This window comes from Oncorhynchus gorbuscha, linkage group LG02 (genome assembly GCF_021184085.1).
Source record: "Oncorhynchus gorbuscha isolate QuinsamMale2020 ecotype Even-year linkage group LG02, OgorEven_v1.0, whole genome shotgun sequence".
Classification (NCBI taxonomy): Eukaryota; Metazoa; Chordata; class Actinopteri; order Salmoniformes; family Salmonidae; genus Oncorhynchus; species Oncorhynchus gorbuscha.
The window spans coordinates 15,911,247-15,938,719 of record NC_060174.1 but is presented as its reverse complement, the minus strand read 5'-3'; the positions used below and the strand labels follow the sequence as shown (position 1 = coordinate 15,938,719).

At 42.1% G+C, this 27,473-nt stretch overlaps 2 protein-coding genes across 2 annotated transcripts in view; one reads left to right on the top strand and one right to left on the bottom strand.

Annotated features, from left to right (window-relative positions):
- The window catches only part of slc30a7 (solute carrier family 30 member 7), a 30,233-nt gene extending 16,908 nt beyond the window's left edge, over positions 1 to 13,325 (top strand). Inside the window, exons 9-11 of the mRNA XM_046302279.1 lie at positions 11,482 to 11,572; positions 11,668 to 11,817; positions 12,209 to 13,325. Of these exons, the coding sequence (XP_046158235.1) occupies positions 11,482 to 11,572; positions 11,668 to 11,817; positions 12,209 to 12,256 (289 nt within the window). The 3' untranslated portion in view covers positions 12,257 to 13,325. The remainder of the gene's footprint in view (positions 1 to 11,481; positions 11,573 to 11,667; positions 11,818 to 12,208) is intronic.
- A 1,044-nt stretch (positions 13,326 to 14,369) lies between these two features.
- dph5 (diphthamide biosynthesis 5) lies at positions 14,370 to 27,202 on the bottom strand. The gene is given in 6 exon segments (XM_046299403.1): positions 14,370 to 14,446; positions 20,164 to 20,284; positions 22,041 to 22,147; positions 26,251 to 26,371; positions 26,890 to 27,012; positions 27,194 to 27,202. Coding segments are annotated over 6 exon segments (558 nt in total).
- Positions 27,203 to 27,473: the final 271 nt, after the last annotated feature.

Sequence of the window (27,473 nt, the reverse complement as noted above, 5' to 3'; positions counted from 1 at the left end):
GCCATCAATAAAAACACTTAGTTTATGCCAGACAATCACCCCGAGAACACACTCCCCACAGTGAAGCATGGCGGTGGCAGCATCATGCTTTGGGTATGTTTTTAATTGTCAGGGACTGGGAAACTGGTGCGAATTGAAGGAATGATTGATGGCGCTAAATACGGGGAAATTCATGGGGGAAACCTGTTTCAGTCTTCCAGAGACTTTAGACTGGGACGGAGGTTCACCTTCCAGCAGGACAATGACCATAAGCATACTGCTAAAGCAACACTCAAATGGTTAAAGGGGACACATTTAAATGTCTTGGAATGGCCTAGTCAAATCCCAGACCTCAATCCAATTGAGAATCTGTGGTATGACTTAAAGATTGCTGTACACCAGCAGAACCCATCCAACTTGAAGGAGCTGGAGCAGCTTTGCCTTGAAGAATGGGTGAAAATCCCAGTGGCTAGAATGTGCTAAGCTTATAGAGACATGCCCAAAGAGACTTGCAGCTGTAATTGCTGCAAAAGGTGGCTCTACAAAGTATTTGCTTTGGGTGGGGGGGGTGAATAGTTAGTGTAGAGAAGTAGAAGTATTTGATACACTGCCTATTTTGCAGGTTTTCCTACTTACAAAGCATGTAGAGGTCTGTAATTTTTTATCATAGGCACACTTCAACTGTGAGAGACAATCTAAAACAAAAATCTAGAAAATCACATTGTATCATTTTTAAGTAATTAATTAGGATTTTACTGCATGACAAGTATTTGGTACAGAAACCTTTGTTAATACGTTTCCTGTAGTTCTTGACCAGGTTTTTACACACTGCAGCAGGGATTTTGGCCCACTCCTCCATACAGATCTTTCAGGTTTCGGGGCTGTCGCTGGGCAATACGGACTTTCGGCTCCCTCCAAAGATTTTCTATTGGGTTCAGGTCTGGAGACTGGCTAGGCCACTCCAGGACCTTGAGATGCTTCTTACGGAGCCACTCCTTAGTTCCCCTGGCTGTGTGTTTCGGGTCGTTGTCATGCTGGAAGACCCAGCCACGACCCATCTTCAATGGTCTTACTGAGGGAAGGAGGTTGTTGGCCAAGATCTCGCGATACATGGCCCCATCCATCCTACCCTCAATACTGTGCAGTCGCCCTGTCCCCTTTGCAGAAAAGCATCCCCAAAGAATGATGTTTCCACCTCCATGCTTCACGGTTTGGGTGGTGTTCTTGGGGTTGTACTCATCCTTCTTCCTCCAAACACGGCGAGTGGCATTTAGACCAAAAAGCTAATGTCCGGTCTAATGTCCATTGCCCGTGTTTCTTGACCCAAGCAAGTCTTTTCTTCTTATTGGTTTCCTTTAGTAGTGGTTTCTTTACTCCCGTTCAACCATGAAGGCCTGATACACGCAATCTCCTCTGAACAGTTGATGTGTATTTCTTGAACTGTAAAGCATTTATTTGAGCTGCAATTTCTGAGGCTGGTAACTCTCTATTGAACTTAGCCCCTGCAGCAGCGGTAACTCTGTCTTCCTTTCCTGTGGTTGTCCTCATGAGCCAGTTTCATCATAGCGCTTGATGGTTTTTGCGACTGCACTTGAAGAAACTTTCAAAGTTGTTAATTTCCACCCCAACCGTGTCACAACACAACTGATTGGCTCAAACACATAAAATTAATTCCACAAATTAACTTTTAAGAAGGCACACCTGTTGAATTCCAGGTGAGTACCTCATGAAGCTGTTTAGAGAATGCAAAGATGTCATCAAGGTGAAGGGTGGCTAATTTGAAGAATCTCAAATATAAAATGTATTTTGATTTGTTTGGTTTTTGGTATTTTATTAGGATCCCCATTAGCTGTTGCAAAAGCAGCAGCTACTCTTCCTGGGGTCCACACAAAACATAATACAGAACATCATTAGACAAGAACAGCTCAAGGACAGAACTACATACATTTTTAAAAAGACACATGTAGCCTACATATCAATGCATACACACAAGCTATCTAGGTCAGATAAGGGAGAGGCTTTGTGCCGAGAGGTGTTGCGTTATCTGTTTTTTGAAACCAGGTTTGCTGTTTATTTGAGCAATATGAAATAGAAGTTCCATGCAATAAGGGCTCTATATAATACTGTACGTTTTCTTGAATTTATTCTGGATTTGGGAACAATGAATACACCCCTTGTGGGATAAGTGTGTGTCAGAGCTGTGTAAGTTGACTATGCAAACAATTTGGGATTTTCAACACAATGTTTCTTATAAAAAGAAGTGATGCAGTCAGTCTCTCCTCATGCATAGTATTAGTATTAGCCCTCTGATGACAATTAAGAGCAAAGCGTGCCACTCTGTTCTGGGCCAGCTGCAGCTTAACTAGGTCCTTCCTTGCAGCACTGGACCACACGACTGGACAATAATAAAGATTAGACAAAACTGTAGCCTGCAGAACTGACTTTTTTGAGTGTGTTGTCAAAAGCAGAGCATCTCTTTATTATGGCTAGACCTCTCCCCATATTTGCTGCCATTGAATCTATGTTTTGACCATGACAGTTTACAATATAAGGTAACGCCAAGTCATTTAGTCTTCTCAACTCCTCAATGTCCTCAGCCACACTGTTCATTACCAGATTCAGCTGAGGTCTAGCACTTAAGGAATGATTTGTACCAAATACAATGTTCTTAGTTTTAGAGATGTTTAGGACCAGTTTATTATTGCCCACCCATTTCAAAACAGACCAACTCTTTGTTAAGGGTTTCAGTGATTTCATTATCTGTCGTTGCCGATGTGTGTATGGTTGAAACATCCGCATACATGGACACGTGCTTTGTTTAATGCTAGTGGAAGGTCATTGGTAAAAATAGAGTTACGGTACACCACACTTTATATGTTTGACATTAAGACGCTTCCATTAAAGAAAACACTGAGTTCTATTAGATTGCCATATTGTGGATTCAGAGCGGAGGTTGAACAGTCATAGCACTTAAGTTTTTTCAACAACTGGTTGTGGTCAATAATATCAAAGGCTGCACTGAAATCTAACAGTACAGCTCCCATAATCTTCTTATCAATTTCTTTCAACCAATCATCAGACATTTGTCAGTGCAGTACATGTTGAGTGCCCTTCTCTATAAGCATGCTGAAAGTCTATTGTTAATTTGTTTACAGAGAAATAGCATTGTGTTTGGTCAAACACAATTTTTTCCAACAGTTTGCTAAGAGCTGGCAGCAAGCTGATAGGTCTGCTGTTTGAACCAGTAAAGGCCACTTTACCACTCCTGGGTAGCGGAATTACTTTGACTTCCCTCCAGGCCTGAGGACAAAGACTTTACTCTAGGCTAAGATTCAAAATGACATATAGGAGTGGCTATAGTCAGCTACCGTCCTAAGGAGCTTTCCATCTACGTTGTCAATGCCAGGAGGTTTGTCATTATTGATCGTTAACAACAATTTTCCACCTCTCCCACACTAACTTTACAAAATTCAAACTTGCACTGCTTTTCTTCCATTATTTTTTGTTATACATTAATATAATTGCTCACTTTGTGGGCATTTCCTGCCTAAGTTTGCCCATTATGCCAATGAAATAATCATTAAAATAATTGGCAACATCAAATGGTTTTGTGATGAATAAGCCATCTGATTCGAAGACAGATGTGGAATTTGGCTTTCTGCCCATAATTTCATTTAAAGTACTCAAGTTTTTTTCTGTCATGCTTTATCATTGATCTTTGCTTCATAATAAAGTTTCTTAGTTTTTGTTGAGTTTAGTCACATAATTTCTCAATTTGCATTATTAAGCCAGTCGGATGTACAGCCAGAGTTATTAGCCACCATTGTGTTATTTCACGATGTCTTCATTATTATTATTATTATTATTAAATAAAGAAAAACCATTGAATGAGTAGGTGTCCAACTTTTCACTGGTACTGTATGTTTGTGAGAGAGGACTAGTAGGAGGGTCATTGTGGGGCCCCCCCTCCCAGAGGTTTCTCAATTAATTCATTCTCAAATCATCTGTTGACTTGACCTCGAGCCAAATTCCTCCATAGTTCCACAGACAACCTGCCGTATCAGGAATTGAAACTAGAATGTTGCCCTTTTGGCTCTCTCCATAGGACCAGAATATGAACTTTCTGCATTTCCCCTTGTCTCACTCTAACTTTCCATAGCTCAAATTCCTATCCACCTTTCTTTGACCCCAACCTATACATTCCTTATACATGTAAAGTAATCAATACGTTCTAGTATGGAAACATGAGTAAGTATATTTCAACAGTCCTTTAAAAACCTATGTAAAATATTGTGTGCTTTAGCTTGCAAAATAAATCATTTTAAATCTGGATGACAACATAAAAAAAGTTTGGTTTCCAACGTTAGCTTTCCAACGTTAGCTTTCCTAAGGAAGTGTAATCTTTTTTTCCACCGCTATGACACTAACGAGTATCGCGATGATGGTATTGTCCCGGCCCTAGTCTTTAGTGGTGAATCAGTGTTCACCGTAGACACACTGCTCTTGGTGCTGCAGAACAAGAGGGAAGGACAGAAGGCCTGCGTGCATTGTCATGTTTCGCTGCTTCAAACCTATACACAAAGGGTTGGATTCAATCCGTATCACCGAAGTATTGCAGAAGTTCTGCGTTACAGCTTTTGCAATGTTCCTTCTTTCGCGGAGACTGCAGTCACAGTAAATGCTGCATATGTCGGCTGAATCGGAAATGACCTGACATTAATGCAGATCTTCAGTGATCTTCAGTGATACAGGTTGAACCCAGCCCTAAAGAATGCCCAGCATTGATTGGAATGCTCTTTGTATCCTGTATCTGACTTAGGGAGCTGAAGTCAACATGACTTGTGATTACATCAGGTTTCAGCCCAACATAACTTTTTCCTTGATCACCTCGCCATTCCCAACAGAGACAGTGGTAGGTGCTGTAGCCCAACTAGTAGTCAGTGTGTGGCCCTATGAGAAGTGAGGTGACATTTTCATATTTTGTTACGCAGTGAATGGTGGAACTAGTGAAATCCAGAGGGTCTATTTGGTGAGGAATGGGTCTTGAGACCCAGAGCAGGAAAGAGGCATGAGTAGTCTCCATAGTGGCTCTGCTGCTCATGTTTTAGGGGGATTTTCCTTGGTGTGCCGCTGTATGTTGTACAGTAAAGGCGAAATGTTCAGGGAGTGGGCCCCTTTATCCAAATGATAAACTCAGCCTCTCTGGTAGACTTGTTCTCCATTTCATAGTGTTTGAGTCAGTTCTTTCTTCCTCTCTGGAATGTGATTGTTCTGTTAATATCTGTGAACAAAGCCATCCTTGAGTGTGAATCTCTCACTCTTTCTCTGCCTGAGTGGGGTTTTGTCATTGAGACTTAAGCCAAAGCGTTTGTCGTTAGCTATCCGTGAAAGGCTTTTTTAAAATCTTTTTTTTATTTTTACAGTTCACATGTTTGACAGTAAGGACAAGGGAACCCGCCTAGGCCTATTTTACAACAGGTTGCGTTCCTTCTTGGAACAGAGCGAGGCTCATGAAGGACTCATTTTAATACAGGTGCGATATGGGACAAGTCACGGAAGAATGAAAAGGGGGGAGGAGCAATTAAATAGCACAAAACATTGACAAGCAGATGTAAACCCCAATATAAGACAAATTTAAAAACATACACTTAACCTTAACTTTGTAAATGCACCTCATCTGCAAGAGTTTTTGGGGTCTTATTTCAGCATTTTTGAGCTTGTTTGTTAATTGACTGGATGGAAGAAAATGGCGAGAGGGAGGCTGTCAACCAGGGATTTGAAAAAAAAAATCCCCTTTGCGGCTATTTTGTCCCCCCACTGAGAATGTTGTGCGGGTCTAGTGAGTGTGCATAGGCTCGGTACAAGATAGTCATTGCAGATAGTTTGGGTACCATAACTATTTAGCAGTCTTATGGCTTGGGAGTAGAAACTGCATGCCTGTTGGTCCGAGAGCCGAAGCTCCGGTACCATTTGCCGGACGGTAGCAGAGTGAGCAATCGAGTCTTCCTCACACCGCCTGATATAGTGGTCCTGAATGACAGGGAGCTCGGTCCTAGTCATGTACTGGGCTGTCCGCACCGCCCTTTGTGCGGAGGTGCACTTGCCATATCAAGCGGTGATACAGCAAAGATGCCCTAAATGGGGCAGTTGTAGAACTTTTTGAGAATCTGAAGGCCCACGCCAAATCTTTTCATCCTCAGAGGCAAGAGGTGCTGCCATACCCATTTCACGACTGTGTGGACCATGTTAAGTCCTTAGCGTTTTGGACGCCATGGTACTTGAAGCTCTCGACCTGTTCCACAACAGCCACATCGATGTGTATTGGGGCATGTTCTCCCCTCTTTTTCCTATAGTCCACAATCAGCTCCCCTTCCATACCAAGTGTGACAACACCCTAAGGTTGTTGGCTCAACGAGACATTTGTGTTTACACTGCCCTGCTAAGAGGGCGGCAACTGTCGAGAGTGTTGTACCTCCGGAGGTAGTGGTTAAGACGTGACAAGTTCTCAAGTTTACATTCCAGTATATGTGTAGTCTGAGATTTTTTGTAAAAAAAAAATATAAATGTAAGACCCTTTATGGTAATGCTGATTAGAGATTGTGTGCTGAGAGGGATTCGTGTTAGTGTGGCAACTCGTCACAGATGTGTTTGGACAGTACATACCCAGGTGCCATACAAAGGTTCATTTGGGTAAGATAAAGGCCGAACAGGGTTGAGTGGTCGTAAGTAGACTTGACTTGGAGTATATATTGACCCAATTGTTGAATGCTTAACGAACAAGTCCTTCATAGAAATGGAAAGCATTCTCTAAGGTTTGTCACTTCTGTACCCACTGTAATGACACAATTAGTCAAAAAGGCCTACTCTTACGTTTTGACCTCTGTTCCATCATTCCCTCTCATGAACTGGACTTGGCAGTAGACATTGTTTTGGCTGGTAATGAATGTGAGATTTCAGGCTGAGGTCAGGTAATGGCCAAGGGAGATATGGAACCCTTTTTCCACATTACTACTGTGAAAGCCCTTTCTGGTGGTCACAGGACGCTATGTTTACATTGTTCAATCTTTCATGGTCTTTGTTCCCTCTCGTTTTCTTGACTCAATGAGTTAATGCATAATAGCTCTTAAACAACCAGTATTCACTTATTTTGTAGTTTCTTATAACTGTGGAGTTTTTTTGTTTTAATGACATTTTTTTGATGACAATGCAGTGGAGCTTCTGCTTCCCCGGTCTCCCTCGCTCCCCCGTCGGTTTAATGTAACCATTCTAGTGTAGCCAACAGTAATAACAGCTTTTCACTTGATCCTTTCAATCAGAGGGACTTCAGATTGAAGCGTTGGTCTTGGTTGTGGGGCGGAGATTTCACTAGCATGTCATGCATTGCCATTGGCTCTCTATTTCGTTAATTACAGGTTTCCGAGTTCCTTTTGAATTCTTATTTTGCCTCATCCTCTTTTCAGTGGCTTTGGTCATGTTCAAGGCCTTGCGTCTGAGACTATTTATGTATCCATCTTACCTTCTCAAAATGGCTAACTTCTCAGCCCACCTTTATTCATGGTGGGTCTGTGTCCCTTAATTTTTTAAATGTTGTAACAATGAACATATGCTTCCGTTCAGAATGTGTGGATGGAGGTAGGGCTGTTGTGGTGACCGTATAGGCATGAAGGCAGTCAAAATGATGTTACCGTTTAGTCACGGTTATCAGGCTTCTCCAAGCTCTGATGCTGCTGATGGTCATTAGTAGCCTACCAAATTGTTTTGGTACCCTTCTGCAGACGTACCTCGGACAATTCCTTCGAAGTCATGGTTTGGTTTTTGCTCTGACATGCACTGTCAACTGTGGGACCTTATATAGACAGGTGGGTACCTTTCCAAATCATGTCCAATCAATTGAATTTACCACAGGTGGACTCCAATCAAGTTGTAGAAACATCTCAAGGATAAAGCGGAAACAGGATGTACCTGAACTCAATTATGAATCTCATAGCAAAGGATCTGAATACTTATTTACATAAGGTATTTCTGTTATATTTATAAATATATACATGCATACATTTTGGGAAATGTTCTAAACCTGTTTTCGCTTTGAATTATGGGGTATTGTGTGTAGATTGCTTAGGAATTCTTCTGATTTAATTGATTTTGGAATAAGGCTGTAGACATAGCAAAATGTGAAAAGTCAAGGGGTCTGAATACTTTCTGAAGTATTAGCCTAGATGCCATGTATCTCCCCAGTTTCAAGCCAATTAAGCATATAGGAGTACCTATTCTTAAACCGCTCAACACAGAATAGCCGCATGTGCGCACTACCTCAAATCGTTTGGAGAAAATATACTTTCAATTTTATTCAGCTTAGTTCAATTGTGTTCTTCATACTATAAAATATGCAGTGGAATTCTAAGAAAATCTTGTCTGCTATTTGAACTAGTGTATCCCACAGCCATATGGCATAGCCAGATCAGGACCTAACATAAGGACAACTCAGAGTATGCTATTCTGTTCTTCTGAAATAAGTCTACATTTTTCTTCAAATCATGCTTCTTTAGACCTGTCTAAAATAAATAATGGATTTATTGTGAAGGGGTAGGCAATATTAAATGGAACATTTAAGTTTTTAAAAATAATCTAAATCCTAGGTTGGATCAGTGGCTTGTAGGCTGTGTGGAAGCCAGGAGGAGCTAAATGTTTTTAAGTCTGTTAAAAGGTCTATATGAATTAGTATGATTTAAGCTTTGCTATGTGGGCCTCTGGTGACTCAGTCCATGATGTTGCCTCTACTCGGCTACACAGGAAGGCTTGGAACAATAGTATGATGTCAGAGCACAATCTCCGCTTGCTGGGAGCTTTCCTGTTTTCAGATGATTGTCCAGAGTATTGGCAAACATGGAGGCAGCTGAGTAGGTCATAAATGTCACTTTACATTAACATTTGTATTTTAGCAGACATTTAGCACAAAGGGCTTATAGAAAGTTATTAATTTATGATTGAAGAGCATGGTACTTACTTTCTTTAATCAAATCATGAGGCGACACAAGAAGAGACAAGCTCCTGACTACGAAAATGACTTTTCAAGCAATACATTATGGCCTTAATACACTGAGGTTATTGGCTTCTTCGGCAGTAGCATACATGGTTCAGTACAACAGACAGTATTACACAAACCTCTTGTGTGTGCTGAATTTAAGTGTGGTACCACAGTTTACTGGCCAGCATTGCTGAGCAGTCAGGAAATGGATGGATCACTAAAAGGCTCCACATTACTGTTTAATGTCAGGCTGGCACAAAAAAAGCTTCTGTAATGGCTGCCCATACCTTCGTAATCTTAACTTCTGTATTACCGAGTAAGCTATTATTCTAAAAGTACAGTAGACAGACGTAAACACACTTAATGTATTCATTTAGCTGCAATTCAAGGACATTTAGTAAATTATTGTTTGGCTTTTCCAAGTTTTTACAAAATGACAAAGCAAAAATTTCATGGCTGTTATTGCAATTATTGTTCTACTTATTCTTTTGGCTTCAGACTAGTGCAGTAATCTGTTTGCAGATTGAAGTTGTTCCTGACTTCAAATTTGCTCAAAGGTTCTCTTTTCTCATCACCCATTTTCGGTTTCATAATTACATGGTGGATTATAGGGTAGAGAGATTTGCTACATTTGGACCAGACCCGTATGACTCATCAAAGATGAAGCTGAAGAATGTACAATAGCCTAGCAACAAGCAGGCTCAAACACTGGTAAATTCTTATTTATAAGGCCATTTTATCTATCATCTCTCCTAGCTCGAAATGAAAACATACACAAGGTCAGATCTCAATATTGTTTTATGCTAAACTTCCCGAAAATTAGAACCAAGCATGGAAAAAGTTCCTTTCATTACTCCGCTCCCTGGTCTTGGAATTCCCTCCAAACCAACCTAAAACTACAGGACCTGGTGTCCCTGGAGGAGTTCAAAGGACAAATTGATCGTTTGACACGTAGTTGTCACCCGATGTCACTAGTTTGTGTTGCCTTATGTATGGAAGCATGTTTTACTTCACACACACTGTTGTCAGTGTCAGACCTTTCGCCTCTTGCCAGGCTGTGATTGTAAGCACGGATTTGTTCTTAATGGACTTGCCTGATTAAATAACACATTATGCTGATGAGCTGGTTATAGTAATGTTACTAATGTGTGGTGTACGGTAGTGCAAGGAAGACTGTAGACGTGGAGGACGGGCAACATTTATTTTTCCCATGTTGGCATGGACCAATTGGGGTGTAGGGGGGGATTCTGGGATGGTGGGGGTTTGGGGACAGGGAAAGACGCCAAACCCTCTAATGGCTCACATATGCTGTGGTGGTTGGCCTTGTGGCTTTGGAATACAGGTCTGGCGGAACGTGCCATGACAGATGGGCTTTTTGAGACTGTGGGCGCTAGATTGTTGAGGGGAGACGAAAGAAAGGCGCAAGAGTGGCTGGCATGGCACTGTCCAGCTATGCGTGAAGGCACTGTCCAGCTATGCGTGAAGGCACTGTCCAGCTATGCGTGAAGGCACTGTCCAGCTATGCGTGAAGGCACTGTCCAGCTATGCGTGAAGGCACTGTCCAGCTATGCGTGAAGGCACTGTCCAGCTATGCGTGAAGGCACTGTCCAGCTATGCGTGAAGGCACTGTCCAGCTATGCGTGAAGGCACTGTCCAGCTATGCGTGAAGGCACTGTCCAGCTATGCGTGAAGGCACTGTCCAGCTATGCGTGAAGGCACTGTCCAGCTATGCGTGAAGGCACTGTCCAGCTATGCGTGAAGGCACTGTCCAGCTATGCGTGAAGGCACTGTCCAGCTATGCGTGAAGGCACTGTCCAGCTATGCGTGTAGTTTCGACTGCAGCCGGCTTGGTCTGCAAAGTACTTCTCCTGCTCTCTGAAAGAAGCTTCTGTTACTTCCAACTCTGCAAGGTATGGCTAGGTGGTTTGATGGCAAAACATCCCTATTTGACCTAGACATGCCATTTGTGAGGAATTCTAGATAATTGAGAGGTTTATGTTGGAACGAAGAGAATTGGGGGCTCTATTCAATCTGGAAAGCTGAAGAGTTACAGATTCTGCGATAGAAATGGGAAGGGAATTTCCGACAGCCTTCATATGCAGCATTTACCATTATTGCAGTCTCTGCTAGAGCAGGTACATTGCCGTTAAATTTAAATCACAATGTAAAGCTGAACTTGCGAGAATGGGGCTTGAATTGAGCTCTAGAGCAGAAATATTACCCATATTTCCACTAATTAAAGTAACATTTGTCACTCCTGTGTTATGGTTCCCTACCTATCTGCCTGCCTCGCCGAGCAAGCTCTGTCATTGTCCAGGGTTCATGTTGTTCAGATTGACTCCCGACCCAGTGGCACGAATATCACTTTGGCATGCCTTGGCCCTGGGCCTGCCAGGTTTGTGAGTGTTAACAGGAAAGTGTAGGGTTGGGGTAAATAAGTCACGCTGAACTTTTATTTGGTCCTTTCCCTCTGCCAGTGTGGTGCCCTTGCTCAGGGAGTCCATTGGGATTCTGATGCAGCGAACTCCGCCGTCTCTGGACAACACCCTGCCAGAGTGCTACCAGAGGGTAAGTGCTGCACAACCATGCCTCAACCATACCCTCACATCAAAGCTGAAAACATGGTGGGAAATGGTACTATAAATCTGTGTGTGTGTTTGCAGGTGCAGCAGTTACAGGGTGTGTACAACCTGCAGGAGCCTCACTTCTGGACCCTATGCACAGATGTCTATGTCGGCACTCTCAAGCTGCTAATCGCACCCGATGCTGATGGCAAATGGATTCTTAGCCAAACACACAACATTTTCACACAGGTAGGAACGGAAGCAATCCCTTTGTAATTTAACACACATGGCCATTCTCCTACAAGTACACATACTGATTAGCCAGCAGCAGATAGGAAACCACAAAATCACTGGTAACATTTGAAAACAACCAACTGGTCAGCAGACAAAATGAAGTTGCTCCTTGGTTTATGGGCAGATGATCAGTCTATTCAAGTCCAGGTGGAAGGTGTGAAACAGATGTAGCAGCCGAGTTCGACAAGCTAGGTATTAAGAGCTCTGCCATGATCACATTAGAATGACATTACACCTGTACTAGGTAATGACGGGCCACAAATGTCAGAGACATGAAAGAAAATCTTCACTGTGACGGATGTTGATGCAAAGCTTGACAGTTTGTCTCAATTGTACTTATCCACAGGCTGGAATACGGCAACTGTATGTCCAGATTGAAGTGGCAGCGATGTAGGGGGACTTGTTCCTCTCTATGTCCCCGGGAATCCTGGGACCAAAGCCCTCTGTGCTGCTGTGGGGGTTCCTTCCCACCATGTTCCCCCCACATCTCTCTGGGTCTCAAAGTTTACATCCCAAACCAAGGACCAAGACAGAAGCAGCTATAGGACAAGTACACTGACTTTTGGGAGGAAACAAAAAAACGATGGAAACCAAAACCTGCCAATTATGTGACGTCTGCGAGGAAAACAAGAACTTTGCTTCAGACACTACACACACACACACACACACACACACACACACACACACACACACACACACACACACACACACACACACACACACACACACACACACACACACACTTCCACCCATTCTACTGTTTAGGACATTTGTCTGAGAACTCACGGGCCATACTGCATGTCTTGGTTAGATCCTTTTTCCCATTAAGATGGGGTTTTAATTAATTGAACTATTGTCTGATAGGAGTTTAAGTACACTTCAATGGACGTTTTGTGTTAAGCCAACGTTTGTACGTCTATCATACCAGTCCCACATAATTACCTAGGGGGCATATTCCGTTTGGCCATTTAGTTGCACTTTGCACACTTGAGCCATTCAACTGTCATTCGGGGTTTCTTAAGTGCCTTTTGAATCAAATAATGGACAATCAGTCATATCGTCATGTGAGAAGCCATTCGTTTACTATGTGTGACTGGAATCATCATGTCCTTCAAGGCCCGGAGGGAGTCAGACGGCCGACATGGGTCTTATTCCAACTCTTTTGGCTCCATCTTTGATCAAACATCCTTTTAAGAGTTGTCAGGGTAATTTTTCCTAAGGGAAAGTTGTAAGAATTCCTCTTGACCACGCTTGACATAATTCTCTGGATGGCACACAGCAGCTTTATTTGAACCATGAACAGCTGCTTACCACCTTGTTAAAGGGGATGGTTGAAACAGACATCAAAATGAAGTTAGCCTAAAACCCTAAAAAGCATTTTATTATCCTCATTGGTCTTAAGTTTGCAGTTGGCCAGTTCCAATCTTCTTTTGAAATGTAATAAATGATTTTACTGCACAGTTTATATTCTTTCTCATTATTTGTGTTTGCAGGAATGGAGGTTGACATGGGATAATAGTTTAAACTTCACCTTGAAAAGGTTTGTCTAAGCCTGTGTATATCTCAATGTTTGTTTAGTTCCACTGTTAATTGTTACATATTTGACAGGTGGTGCATATCTTTAAACAAGGAAATTGCTCTGTTTGTCATCCATGATTTCCTATCTGTAAATAATTACTTTACCAAATGTCATACTATTAAGGCTGGTTTTACAGACCCAGAAAAAGGTGGCTATAGCATTCCAGGTTGTCTCCGATTTGCCTAAGAAAATAAAAATGGGAAGTAGCAAACACTCGTAACAATTTGATCACCTAAAAGCATTCTCTTTGGATAATCTCAATTAAAAAGTGGTTTTAAAGAATTGGTTGATCTGGGTCTGGGTAACTGACCCTAAAATAACTGATTGCATTTTCCTTAGTCTGTGTTGTCATTTTCCAATACAAGACTACAGAACAGCTTCACTTTTTACCAAGTCACTGTTACTGAGCAGTTGTGTTCCTCCGTGACCTTTTTCTTCATTTCCTCCTCAATCAGGCTAATGACATTTTATGACAATACAGACAACGACCAGCGAGCGTCAAGAATTTGTTGACCCTGATTCCAAGGCCATAGTGAGATTAAACTACCGGATACATTGGCATATTCAGAGTACAATAGCCCTAAAGCAATCACTGGCTCTCCTTTTATGGCATGATGTTGATCCATCACCCTGACCCTACTGCTGCATTTGTGTCATTCATCTGTTAGTCAAGTCAACAACGGTATGGATAAGAGTTGGTAGGCCTATACAACACATGGCCCTGGGTGGAACTGTCTCACTGTCTTTGGAGAACCTTCAGAGATCCTGAGAGTCAGTTTTGAGATGGGGTGTGTGCATTAGGAGTTGTACGTTGAGCTGTCATGAGGTCCTGCTGTATGTCGGGGGTGATGGCTGACAGACAGAGCATGTCTATCTCCAGCGGGTGCAGGTGACCCGTCACGATCATGGAGTGTAGTGGGCCGCCAGGTCACAAGATGCCGTCTTGGATGGCCTGGTCCTCGGCTCCCACCCTGGCGAGACCACACATCTTCTCCTCACTAATGGCTGGAGGGAGAGAGACAATCAGTGGTATTGCTTTTATGTACATTCAAAGCCCACTATTTTGTTTGAAAAACAATGAAATGGCTGCCGTGGAGGTCTGGAGTAATGTAAGGCCAATGGGTTCATACTGACCAGACCTACAAGTCACAGGAAGTCGGTGGCACCTTAATTGGGGAGTAAGGGCTCATGGTAATGGCTGGAGTGGAGGTCTGGAGTAATGTAAGGCCAATGGGTTCATACTGACCAGACCTACAAGTCACAGGAAGTCGGTGGCACCTTAATTGGGGAGTAAAGGGCTCATGGTAATGGCTGGAGTGGATTGTTATCAAATACATCAAACATGGTTTCCATGTGTTTGATGCCATTTCATTCTCTCTGTTCCAGCCATTATTATGAGCCGTCCTCCCCTCCGCAGCTTCCACTGCTACAAGTGCTGTGGAGGAGACATCTTGTTCGGAATTTAAAAGCTGCATCTAATTGACAAGTGTAGACAAGACAAGCCCTTTGTAAGCAGTGAAGACATTCACAATGAAGGACGTGGCCTTATGCCAAGCACCCAGCACTGTACTGTGTAGGTCAAACGGAATATCTCTATTTTATTTCAACACATTGAAATCTAGCTGTTTTTTTGTTGTTGCCAGTGCTTCATTCTGGTGCTAGAATCAGAACTATAATATAAGCGCAACATGTAGTGTTGGTCCCATGTTTCATGAGCTGAAATTAAAGATACCTGTAATTTTCCATAAGCACAAAAGGCTTCTCTCAAATTATGTGCACAAATTTGTTTACATCCCTCTTAGTGATCATTTGTCCTTTGCCAAGATTATCCATCCATCTACCAGGTGTGGCATGTCAAGAAGTTGATTAAACTGCATGATCATTACACAGCTGCACGTTGTGCTGGGGACAATAAAAGACCACTCTAAAAATGTCAAGTTTTGAGGGAGTGTGCAATTGGCATGCTGACTGCAGGAATGTCCACCAGAGCTGTTGCCAAAAAAATGTTATGTTCATTTCTCCACCATAAGCCGCCTCCGTCGTTTCAGAGAATTTGGCAGTGCATCCAACCGGCTTCACAACCGTAGACCATGTGTAACCAATCCAGCCCAGGACTTCCACGTCCGGCTTCTTCACCTGCAGGATCGTCTGAGACTAGTCACCCGGACAGCTGATGAAACTGAGGATTATTTGTCTGTAATAAAGCACTTTTGAGGGGAAAAACTAATTCTGATTGGCTGACCCACCCATGGCTGAGCCCCTGCCCAGTCATGTGAAATCCATAGATCAGGGCCTAATGAATTTATTTAAATTAACTGATTTCCTTAAATTAATTGTACCTCAGTAAAATCTTAGAAATTGTTGCATGTTGCGTTTATATCTATGTTCTGTTTATAATAACAGTGGAGTCTCATGTAAATCTACAGAAAATGTCTACAAGAAAAGCGATATACAGTTGAAGTCGGAAGTTTACATACACCGTATACATTTAAACTCAGTTTTTCACAATTCCTGACATTTAATACAAGTAAAACTTGTCTTAGGTCAGTTAGGATCACCACTTTATTTTAAGAATGTGAAATGTCATAAGTGATTTATTTCCGCTTTTATTTCTTTCATCACATTCCCAGAGGGTCAGAAGTTTACATACTCAATTAGTATTTGGTAGCATTGCCTTTAAATTGTTTAACTTGGGTCAAATGTTTCGGGTAGCCTTCCACAAGCTTCCCACAATGAATTTAGTCCCATTCCCCCTGACAGAGCTGGTGTAACTGAATCAGGTTTGTAGGCCTCCTTGCTTGCACACGCTTTTTCAGTTGAGACTGGTGTTTTGCAGGTACTATTTAATGAAGCTGCCAGTTGAGGACTTGTGAGGCATCTGTTTCTCAAACTAGACACTAATGTACTTGTCCTCTTGCTCAGTTGTGCACCAGGGACTCCCACTCCTCTTTCTATTCTAGTTAGAGCCAGTTTGCGCTGTTCTGTGAAGGGAGTAGTACACAGCGTTGTTCGAGATCTTCAGTTTCTTGGCAATTTCTCGCATGGAATAGCCTTTATTTCTCAGAACAAGAATAGACTGACGAGTTTCAGAAGAAAGATCTTTGTTTCTGGCCATTTTGAGCCTGTAATCGAACCCACAAATGCTCATGCTCCCGTTACTCAACTAGTCATAACAATGCCAATTTTTCAGCTGTGCTAACATAATTGCAAAAAGGTTTTCTAATGATCAATTAGCCTTTTTAAAATTATAAACTTGGATTAGCTAACACAACGTGCAATTGGAACACAGGAGCGATGGTTTCTGAGAATGGGCCTCTGTACACCTATGTAGATATTCCATTAAAGATCAGCCATTTCCAGCTGCAATAGTCATTTACAACATTAAGTGTCTATGCTCTGTTTCTGATCAATTTGATGTTATTTTTATTGACAAAAAAATGGGCTTTTCTTTCAAAAACAATGAAATTTCTAAGTGACCCCAAACTTTTGAACGGTAGTGTGTGTGTGTATATGCACATATATATGAACCAGTAAATCTGGGAGAAATATAGACTGAACAAGCAGTTAACAAGCAGTTTACAACCTTTCTGCAAACCGATACATGAAAAGTATTAGTGTGACATAAGATTAACTGTTGTCCAAAACAGTTGATTTACAAAGTGATTTACTAAGTGGTGAAGAATCATTCCACAGATGTGGACCATTTGTTTTTTCCCTTAAACTGGTCATGAACAACTTCTTTTCCAAATGACCCAAGACCAATCTGATTATGTCTTTTAGCCTTCTCTGGTCACCTTTGCACCATTACATTTTCAGGAAAATGCTTCTGGAGAATGCAAAACCACACCAGCATAGTAGTCATACATCATTTTGATGGATAATATGAAACATCAAATTTCACTGACACTTACACAAAGACAATCAACAATGGTCCTGCTAGTTCCATCATAGTGATGGGGATTCCCTCTTTGTCATGTAGAATTATGGAGTACATGTTGTCTGAGGGAGTCATCATGATAGATGACCCAATCAGAGTAATGCATGCCTCTGCTTTTGTTGTCTGCACTTGTTCACCCTTTTGGGGTGTGGAGGTGACTGCTAATGCCAGGCTTCCCCAGTTACACAATTGAATAATGGGGTTAATGTCAATGGGGTTAACATCAGAGAACTCACATATATACAAACCCACACATACACCCTTTTTGCAGCTGGGGACACATAGGACACTTAGGGGAGTGACCCTAAACTCACAGACTCCGCTTCATCCATTACCTTGAATTATAGAGCTCTCCCGTGTGCGCTTCGCTAGCTCAAATAAATATAAATGATGAGCTTTCGGGCCATCTGCCTCATAGCCGTCTCCCCATTACAGAAACAAACAGTCTGCTATTGTGACTGTGGTTGAGGCCTGCTTAATATGCACCCAGGGATGGCACACACAGGGGGAAAGGGCTGTTTGTATTTGGAGCAGAAACAGTCATAATATGAGGGCTTTGTTCAGTCCCAGCCTCCCAGGGGTGAAAGTGTGTAGAAATGAATGACACACACGTAAACACACTAAATAAATAAAAATCAAATCAAACTTTATTTGTTACCTGCGCCGAACACAACAGGTGTAGACTTTAACGTGAAATGCTTAGGTTGGTGTCATTAAGTTGGAGTCATTAAAACTCGTTTTTCAACCACTTCACAAATTTCTTCTTAACAAGCTATAGTTTGGGAAAGTCATTTAGGATATCTACTTTGTGCATAACACAAGTCATTTTTACAACAATTGTTTACAGAAAGATTATTTCACTTATAATTCATTGTATCACAATTCCAGTGGGTCAGAAGTTTACTTACACTAAGTTGACTGTGCCTTTAAACAGCTTGGAATATTCCAGAAAATGATGTCATGGCTTTAGAAGCTTCTGATAGGCTAATTGACATCATTTGAGTCAATTGGAGGTGTACCTATTTCAAAGCCTACCTTCAAACTCAGCGCCTCTTTGCTTGACATCATGGGAAAATAAAAATAAATAAAAAATGGTAGACCTCCACAAGTCTGGTTCATCCTTGGGAGCAATTTCCAAACGGCTGAAGGTACCATGTTCATCTGTACAAACAATAGTATGCAAGTATGATCACCATGGGACCGTGCAGCCGTCATACCGCTCAGGAAGGAGATGCGTTCTGTCTCCTAGAGATGAATGTACTTTGGTGCAAAAAGTGCAAATCAATCCTAGAACAACAGCAAAGGACCTTGTGAAGATGCTGGAGGAAACAGGTACAAAAGTATCTATATCCACATGACCTGAATGGCCGTTCAGCAAGGAAGATGCCACTGCTCCAAAACCGCCATAAAAAAGCAAGACTACGGTTTGCAACTGCACATGGGGACAAAGATCGTACTTTTTGGAGAAATGTCCTCTGGTCTGATGAAACAAAAAGAGAACTGTTTGGCCACAATGACCATCTTTATGTTTGAAGGATAACGGGGGAGGCTTGCAAGCCGAAGAACACCATCTCTACCAAAATAGATGGCAAAATGAGGAAGGAAAATTAGGTGGATATATTGAAGCAACATCTCAAGACATCAGTCAGGAAGTTAAAGCTTGGTCACAAATGGGTCTTCCAAATAAACAATGGCCCCAAGCATACTTCCAAAGTTGTGGAAAAATGGCTTAAGGACAACAAAGTCAAGGTATTGAAGTGGCCATCACAAGGCTCTGACCTCAATCCTATAGAAAATTTGTGGGCAGAACTGAAAAAGCGTGTGCGAGCAAGGAGGCCAACAAACCTGACTCTGTTACACCAGAAGGAATAGGCCAAAATTCACCCAACTTATTGTGGGAAGTTTGTGGAAGTCTACCTGAAACGTTTGACCCAAGTTAAACAATTTAAAGGCAATGCTACCAAATACTAATTGAGTGCATGTAAACTTCTGACCCTCTGGGAATGTGATGAAAGAAATAAAAGCGGAAATAAATCATTCTCTCTACTATTATTCTGACATTTCACATTCTTAAAATAAAGTGGTGATCCTAAGTGACTTAAGACAGGGAACTTTTACTAGGATTTAGCTCAGGTGTATGTAAGCTTCCAACTTCAACTCTATATGTCTAATGAGTATGTATGTGTGCATATAGTGTGTAAATATATAGTCTAGTGAATGTGTGTAGGGTCAGTGCAAATAGCCCATCCTTGACAAGGATCGACAAGTTGTGCGTTCCGAGATGCCGTACTTCATACCACTGTTTTATTGAGCTATTATTTGACTGTTTGTGGCCACCCTGTTAGCGTGCACAGTTCTTGCCATCCTCCTTCGACCTCTCTCATCAACGAGTTGTTTTCCCCCACAGGGCTGCCGCTGACTGGATGTTTTTTGTTTGTCGCTTCATTCTCGGTAAACCCTAGACAGTGTCATGTGTGAAATGCAGAGGAGGGCGGCCGATACTGGATCCGGCGCGCCAGGCACCAACCATCATACCACGCTCAGAGTCGCTTAGGTCACTTGTTTTTCCCATTCTAACGTTCAATCAAACAGTAACTGGATGCCTCTCTGCTTGCTTTATATAGCAAGCTATGGCCAATTGACTCCTGTCTGTCTGTAGGCACCATCTATGAATGGGGTGGTGTACCTAAAACTGTCCAGTGAGTGTATGCATACTACTCTGTACATATTTTCCACTTTGTAAATCTGTTTGTATTGATAACTTCAAAGAAATTGTAGCACTCACCAATCAGGCATAGTGTGTGCATCCCTAAGTCCCTGTTCTACTTGGTTTCATCATAGAATGTTTCCGGTCTCCAGGTGTCTGTCCAGAACACAATGGACACAGTCTCTCCAAAGTTCTACAGCTGTCCAAAAGAAATGTACACAACATGATTTAAAGCTAGAATCGTTATTTGAAACAATAACAAAGCAGCCACACCGCCTCTGGTTTGGTAAAAAGCTGAGGGATGGGCCTGGAGAAAGGTAACCACTCAAATTCATAGAAAGAGCCATGGATGACCATATCATGACAATATTTTTAACCATGTTGAGAATATACTGTTTTTGTTTACATAATTTACTAACATTGGTGTAAAACAAGCTTATATTTTGCATTCTGATGGGGTACAACAGCATTGGACAAGAATGGTCAGTTTCTCAAATAAAGAGTTTGTGGTTCTGGTTCACTTGTCTGAGAATCTGTGCGTCTCTTAGTGCTCCTGTGAGCTTATCGATTGTGTGTGTGTGTGTGTGTGTGTGTGTGTGTGTGTGTGTGTGTGTGTGTGTGTGTGTGTGTGTGTGTGTGTGTGTGTGTGTGTGTGTGTGTGTGTGTGTGTGTGTGTGTGTGTGTGTGTGTGTGTGTGTGTGTGTGTGTGTGTTTTTAACCGACTTTGTTTTTCAGTATATAAAAAATCACATGGCAAAGACGTGCGAGCACACAGACCCAAAACATGCACTAGGACCCGACCCAACCCACCCCTTTCACCAAAAAGCTAACACAAGAGCACTGCAGTGCAAGAACAAAACACTGTTTGATAGTGCCGGTCTGATAAGACACATTAAACTGGCATTTTCATAATATATTTCTTACCATTTAAAAAACTGAATTAGAGAGCAGTTGTAATAGCTCATTTTAGCCATCTATTTACCTGTTATTTGAAACCAATTTCAAATTGTTACACTAATGTTTTACAAAATATACTAATTCTCAACCCACATATTCCAAGTAATCTGAGCTGAAGTTGGTCATTTTCTAACATGTGTTATTAGTAGTATCACAAGGAATACATTTAAAACAGAAAGGTAAATTATACAGGGAAATATAGTATACGCCCTCAGGGGAGTATAACCCTCCCCTACGGGAGATGGTGAAACACAGTAGAAAGGTAAATTATACAGGCAAATATAGTATACGCCCTCATGGGAGTATAACCCTCTCCTGAGGGAGATGGTGAAACACAGTAGAAACAGTGTGTTCCACAGGCAGGGAAAACACACCAAATCTTGACCCCTTGCGACAGGCATTGGGCACTTCATTAGAAAAGCAAAGCCTCCTTCTCTTCGGTTATTGCTCACTGGCAATGGCTTTGAGATGCCAGATCGCTTCCAATTAGTGCATCTGATGCGCTCCACTACCCACTAATGAAGACCCTGGCAATTGCCAGCACTTATGTTAGCGGGGCTAATCTGTGAGGTACTGGGGAGAGACACAGCTGTGCTAAGCTAGCAGCCCCCACATCAGAGGCAGGGTGGGACAGCTGGGCTCACGCGCTCACAATGCTCCCCTGACAGGTCAATGCAGGGCCACATTATGATGTCCTGGGCTGGCCTGGACATTCAGCGGGATACGTGCTGCTCTGCCGTCTCAGTTCAAAGATATTCTTACCCAATGGCATTTATGCTCTTTGATTGCTTTAATGGGACGTTGCTACAGAATAGTTCAGATGTCATAAGGTGAATGCACCAATTTGTAAGTCGCTCTGGATAAGAGCGTCTGCTAAATGACTTAAATGTAAATGTAATGTAAATGTAGTAGACCAGACGTAATATGATGGCTCTTTTGACAATGTTTGTGGGGATGTAGTGAGTTTTAGGTTACAACATGTCTTTGAGTGGACTTACCTGGAGGCCACAGCATTCAACTGCGTTCATGGAGGCATTATGGATGACCCTGCATTGTATTCCAGCATTCACTTCTCTCAGGACCATGTCACTGTGGGTGGTGGAGGTAGAACCAAATAAACATCAAGTGTTACTATAAACATGGCCTGATGCTGCCTTAGAAACCTGACAAAGTAATGAAGTCTACCATTTCACTTTGCTGCTCTATTTCCATTCCAAACCAACTGGCAGTTTGCTACAGTAAGGTTGGTTTTGGATGTACTTTGGGCAGTCAGACTCTTATTGTTCGACTGCTTGATTTATTTATTTCAAAAGCCAAACTTGGCCCAAACAGAATCCTTGGTTTTTAGATGTCATTAACATTATTAAACCCCAACATTCCTTGGAGCAAATCGTGACCGTGATGGAAAGTGGAGAATTTGACTGAACTCCTGCTCCCCTCCTCCTGGTCAGTGGTTTTGGTGGGGAGAAGAGCAGAGAAACATTCTGATCTTCACCAGGACGTAGAGTACCATTCAATGGCTCTAGCAGATGGAGGTGCAGTACAATGAATCAGTGGATCTTTCCAGAGACGTAGAGTACCATTCAAGTGGCTCTAGCAGATGGAGGTGCAGTACAATGAATCAGTGGATCTTTCCAGAGACGTAGAGTACCATTCAAGTGGCTCTAGCAGATGGGAGGTGCAGTACAATGAATCAGTGGATCTTTCCAGAGACGTTGAGTACCATTCAAGTGGCTCTAGCAGATGGGAGGTGCAGTACAATGAATCAGTGGATCTTTCCAGAGACTTTGCTGTGTTTACACAGCAGTTAGGTCCAGTTTTGTCCTACTAGTTTCCATAGAACATTTCCCCATTGGAAAATAGCTGCAAAAACACTTTGCTTAATTGTGTGGTGCTCCGTTGAACATCGCAGTCATACCAAACGATTTTGTGAGATAGTGTTTTTGTAGCAATTTCAATTAGTTCCGTTTCCATTTGTATGGAAAGCAAATAGAAACTGCAGTTGGTAGTCATTGCGGACTGAAACATACCGAGGTCATGAGATTTAAAATATTTGTGGCATGTGATGTTGCTTATGATGGCAAGCATCAACTGCAGGTTTAGAGGAAAAACAGTGGTGTTCATTAAAGCAACTTATTTCAACCAGTTTGTAATGATGTTATTTCAACCAGATTCTAACTTGTTTATAATGAGGTTACTGTATATACTTACTAACTTATGATGGTGAGTTGTGTGTGTACAGTATGTGTGATATAACATCTCACCATAGTCAATCACTGTGTGTCAAGAAGTGTTAGTACATTCATTTCATTAGAGCAGTGTAAACAGGAAAAGTCCATTACAGTCATTTAGAAGATGCTTTTATCCAGAGCAACTTACAGCAAGTGGGAATCAAACCCACAACTCAGGCATTTCATACACCATGCTCTGCCCACTGAGCCACAAGAGACAGTATGTATGGATATGTGTAAGTGTTTCTCCACGTCAGTCCGAGATAACCATGAATTTATGTTGATCACATGGAGATCTCTCCTTAGCGTAAATATATAGGTCATGACAGGCACATATATAATAAGGTTTGATAGGCACATATACAATAAGTCATGTCATTCCAGTTGACATAAGCCTTCTATATAAAAATGAAAATGTCTTTCATGTGTTATGACATTTAAAGATGCGGTTATGACATTTAAAGATGCGGTTATGACACTTAAAGATGCGGTTATGACACTTAAAGATGCGGTTATGACACTTAAAGATGCGGTTATGACATTTAAAGATGCGGTTATGACATTTAAAGATGCGGTTATGACATTTAAAGATGCGGTTATGACATTTAAAGATGCGGTTATGACATTTAAAGATGCGGTTATGACACTTAAAAAGATGACATTTAAAGATGCGGTTATGACATTTAAAGACATGACATTTAAAGATGCGGTTATGACACTTAAAGATGCGGTTATGACATTTAAAGATGCGGTTATGACATTTAAAGATGCGGTTATGACATTTAAAGATGCGGTTATGACACTTAAAGATGCGGTTATGACATTTAAAGATGCGGTTATGACATTTAAAGATGCGGTTATGACATTTAAAGATGCGGTTATGACACTTAAAGATGCGGTTATGACATTTAAAGATGCGGTTATGACATTTAAAGATGCGGTTATGACACTAAGCCCGTTTTCATCCATAGAATATTCACATGAAAATCTATCGCCAATTGGATGGAAACCTAGCTACTGTTATGGATGTGTCATGATTTTGAACAACACTTCAAGTAAAGTGTTACTGATTTGTTTCCGCCCACTGCCAGGGAGACATGATTTCAAGAACCACAAGATGCATTACACTGATGCTATTCACTACACTGGTGTCGGATGTAGGATGGCGCCTGTGACATATACACTGCTCAAAAAAATAAAGGGAACACTTAAACAACACAATGTAACTCCAAGTCAATCACACTTCTGTGAAATCAAACTGTCCACTTAGGAAGCAACACTGATTGACAATACATTTCACATGCTCTTGTGCAAATGGAATAGACAACAGGTGGAAATTATTGGCAATTAGCAAGACACCCCCAATAAAGGAGTGGTTCTGCAGGTGGTGACCACAGACCACTTCTCAGTTCCCAGGCTTCCTGACTGATGTTTTGGTCACTTTTGAATGCTGGTGGTGCTTTCACTCTAGTGGTAGCATGAGACGGAGTCTACAACCCACACAAGTGGCTCAGGTAGTGTAGCTCATCCAGGATGGGACGTCAATGCGAGCTGTGGCAAGAAGGTTTGCTGTGTCTGTCAGCATAGTGTCCAGAGCATGGAGGCGCTACCAGGAGACATGACAGTACATCAGGAGACATGGAGGAGGCCGTAGGAGGGCAACAACCCAGCAGCAGGACCGCTACCTCCGCCTTTGTGCAAGGAGGAGCAGGAGGAGCACTACCAGAGTCCTGCAAAATGACCTCCAGCAGGTCACAAATGTGCATGTGTCTGCTCAAACGGTCAGAAACAGATTCCATGAGGGTGGTATGAGGGCCAGACGTCCACAGGTGGGGGTTGTGCTTACAGCCCAACACTGTGCAGGACGTTTGACATTTGCCAGAGAACACCAAGATTGGCAAATTCGCCACTGGCGCCCTGTGCTCTTCACAGATGAAAGCAGGTTCACACTGAGCACATGTGACAGACGTGACAGTCTGGAGACGCCGTGGAGAACGTTCTGCTGCCTGCAACATCCTCCAGCATGACCGGTTTGGCGGTGGGTCAGTCATGGTGTGAGGGTGGCATTTCTTTGGGGGGCCGCACAGCACTCCATGTGCTCGCCAGAGGTAGCCTGACTGCCATTAGGTACCGAGATGAGATCCTCAGACCCCTTGTGAGACCATATGCTGGTGCGGTTGGCCCTGGGTTCCTCCTAATGCAAGATAATGCTAGACCTCATGTGGCTGGAGTGTGTTAGCAGTTCCTGCAATAGGACGGCATTGATGCTATGGACTGGCCCGCCCGTTCCCCAGACCTGAATCCAATTGAGCACATCTGGGACATCATGTCTCGCTCCATCCACCAACGCCACATTGCACCACAGACTGTCCAGGAGTTGGCGGATGCTTTAGTCCAGGTCTGGGTGGAGATCCCTCAGGAGACCATCCGCCACCTCATCAGGAGCATGCCCAGGCATTGTAGGAAGGTCATACAGGCACGTGGAGGCCACACACACTACTGAGCCTCATTTTGACTTGTTTTAAGGACATTACATCAAAGTTGGATCAGCTTGTAGTGTGGTTTTCCACTTTAATTTTGAGTGTGACTCCAAATCCAGACCTCCATGGGTTGGTAAATTTGACTTCCGTTGATAATTTTTGTGTGATTTTGTTGTCAGCACATTCAACTATGTAAAGAAAAAAGTATTTAATAAGAATACTTCATTCATTCAGATCTAGGATGTGTTATTTTAGTGTTCCCTTTATTTTTGTTGAGCAGTGTACATGAGGGACTTGGTATAGTGAAGTGTGGGGACATGCTCTCCTGCAACAGAGAGGATAGTGTAACAGTCCTAGGCTCTTTAAGATCTTCCCCAAGTCGGCTTGACCCTATTGGAGCAGTGGTGAGACAGTTTGGCTAAGGCCTGGGTTAATAGGTTCATGAACAACTTTAACAGCATAAAAAACAAGTCCAGTAATCAATGGTCTCCCTTACACAAATGGATCTCCTACCACAAGACATTCCACCTCACTGACCTCAGACTCTTTCAGGAGCTAATCAGCCTTCTGTTTCACCATGTCCCCGTCGGCCAGTATCAGCTTCCGTCCATAGTCCTCCTAAGGTCAAAGATCATCACACTCAAAACACACAATGTCTTTGAATTTGCTTAAAAAACAGTGGTGTCATGTAAAATGCAATAATGGATTCACTTTATCTGATGGCAACCTTTGTCCCCATTCTGCCAGCTTGAGCTGTTGTTTAGCAAACATACAATGTGTGTCTATAAACTATACAATTTGTGACGTTTACTCCATTTTTAAGAAAACACTAGGAGTGGGAACGATCACTGAAGCCGCAGTCTGTAAGATTTCCAGCCACTCACTTCAATGGTCATTTCAACTAAAGAAAATTGAATGTAATGTCATACCAGTACTTTTGTTTTGATCTGAAACTAGAAGCAAAGTCAATAACATGCACTTCAGAAGGGATTATACCCTGATGCAGTTATCACCTGCTCTGGACTACTTGAGGGCTGACTTCAAAATGTACAGGTGATCGAGGGATTGTAGCATGCACACAATATCACTGTCAGTCTGTCACCGCATTCACAAGTAGTATATAATATTAACCATACCAGTGCAACTGTCAATGTGGACGTGTACGCTTCCTAGTAGACACAAATTCATTGCTTTACAATTTCTAATCCCTTTACGGTGATGTCCTTTGCACCTACTAACCCAAGCCCAATAAAGTACAGCTTCGTAATGTCAAAATATCACGCTTTTTTATATGTGGCTAACACCACACGTTTTAACAACTGTCTTGACCACAGAGTAGGCTAGCTAGCTAGCCAAAGTGCTAAACCTAGCAGAAAACAGACCGCTGCAGTTTTAAAATGGTCCGTCATTAGTTATGACAGAAGATATACAAGCTGGTACGTACAACATGCTTGCATTCATTAAAGAATTCACTTAAGAATACAAAGCATAATTCTTACAAAACTGTTTGGAGCCACTTGGCACTAAAAGCTTGTGTAGCCACTATACACTTTCACATACAGTACCAGTCAAAAGTTTCTACATTGTAGAATCAAAACTATGAAATATCACATATGGAATCATGTAGTTAACAAAAAAGTGTTAAACAAATCAAAATATATTTGAAATTCCTCAAATAGCCACCCACTGCCTTGATGACAGCTTTGCACACTCTTGGCAT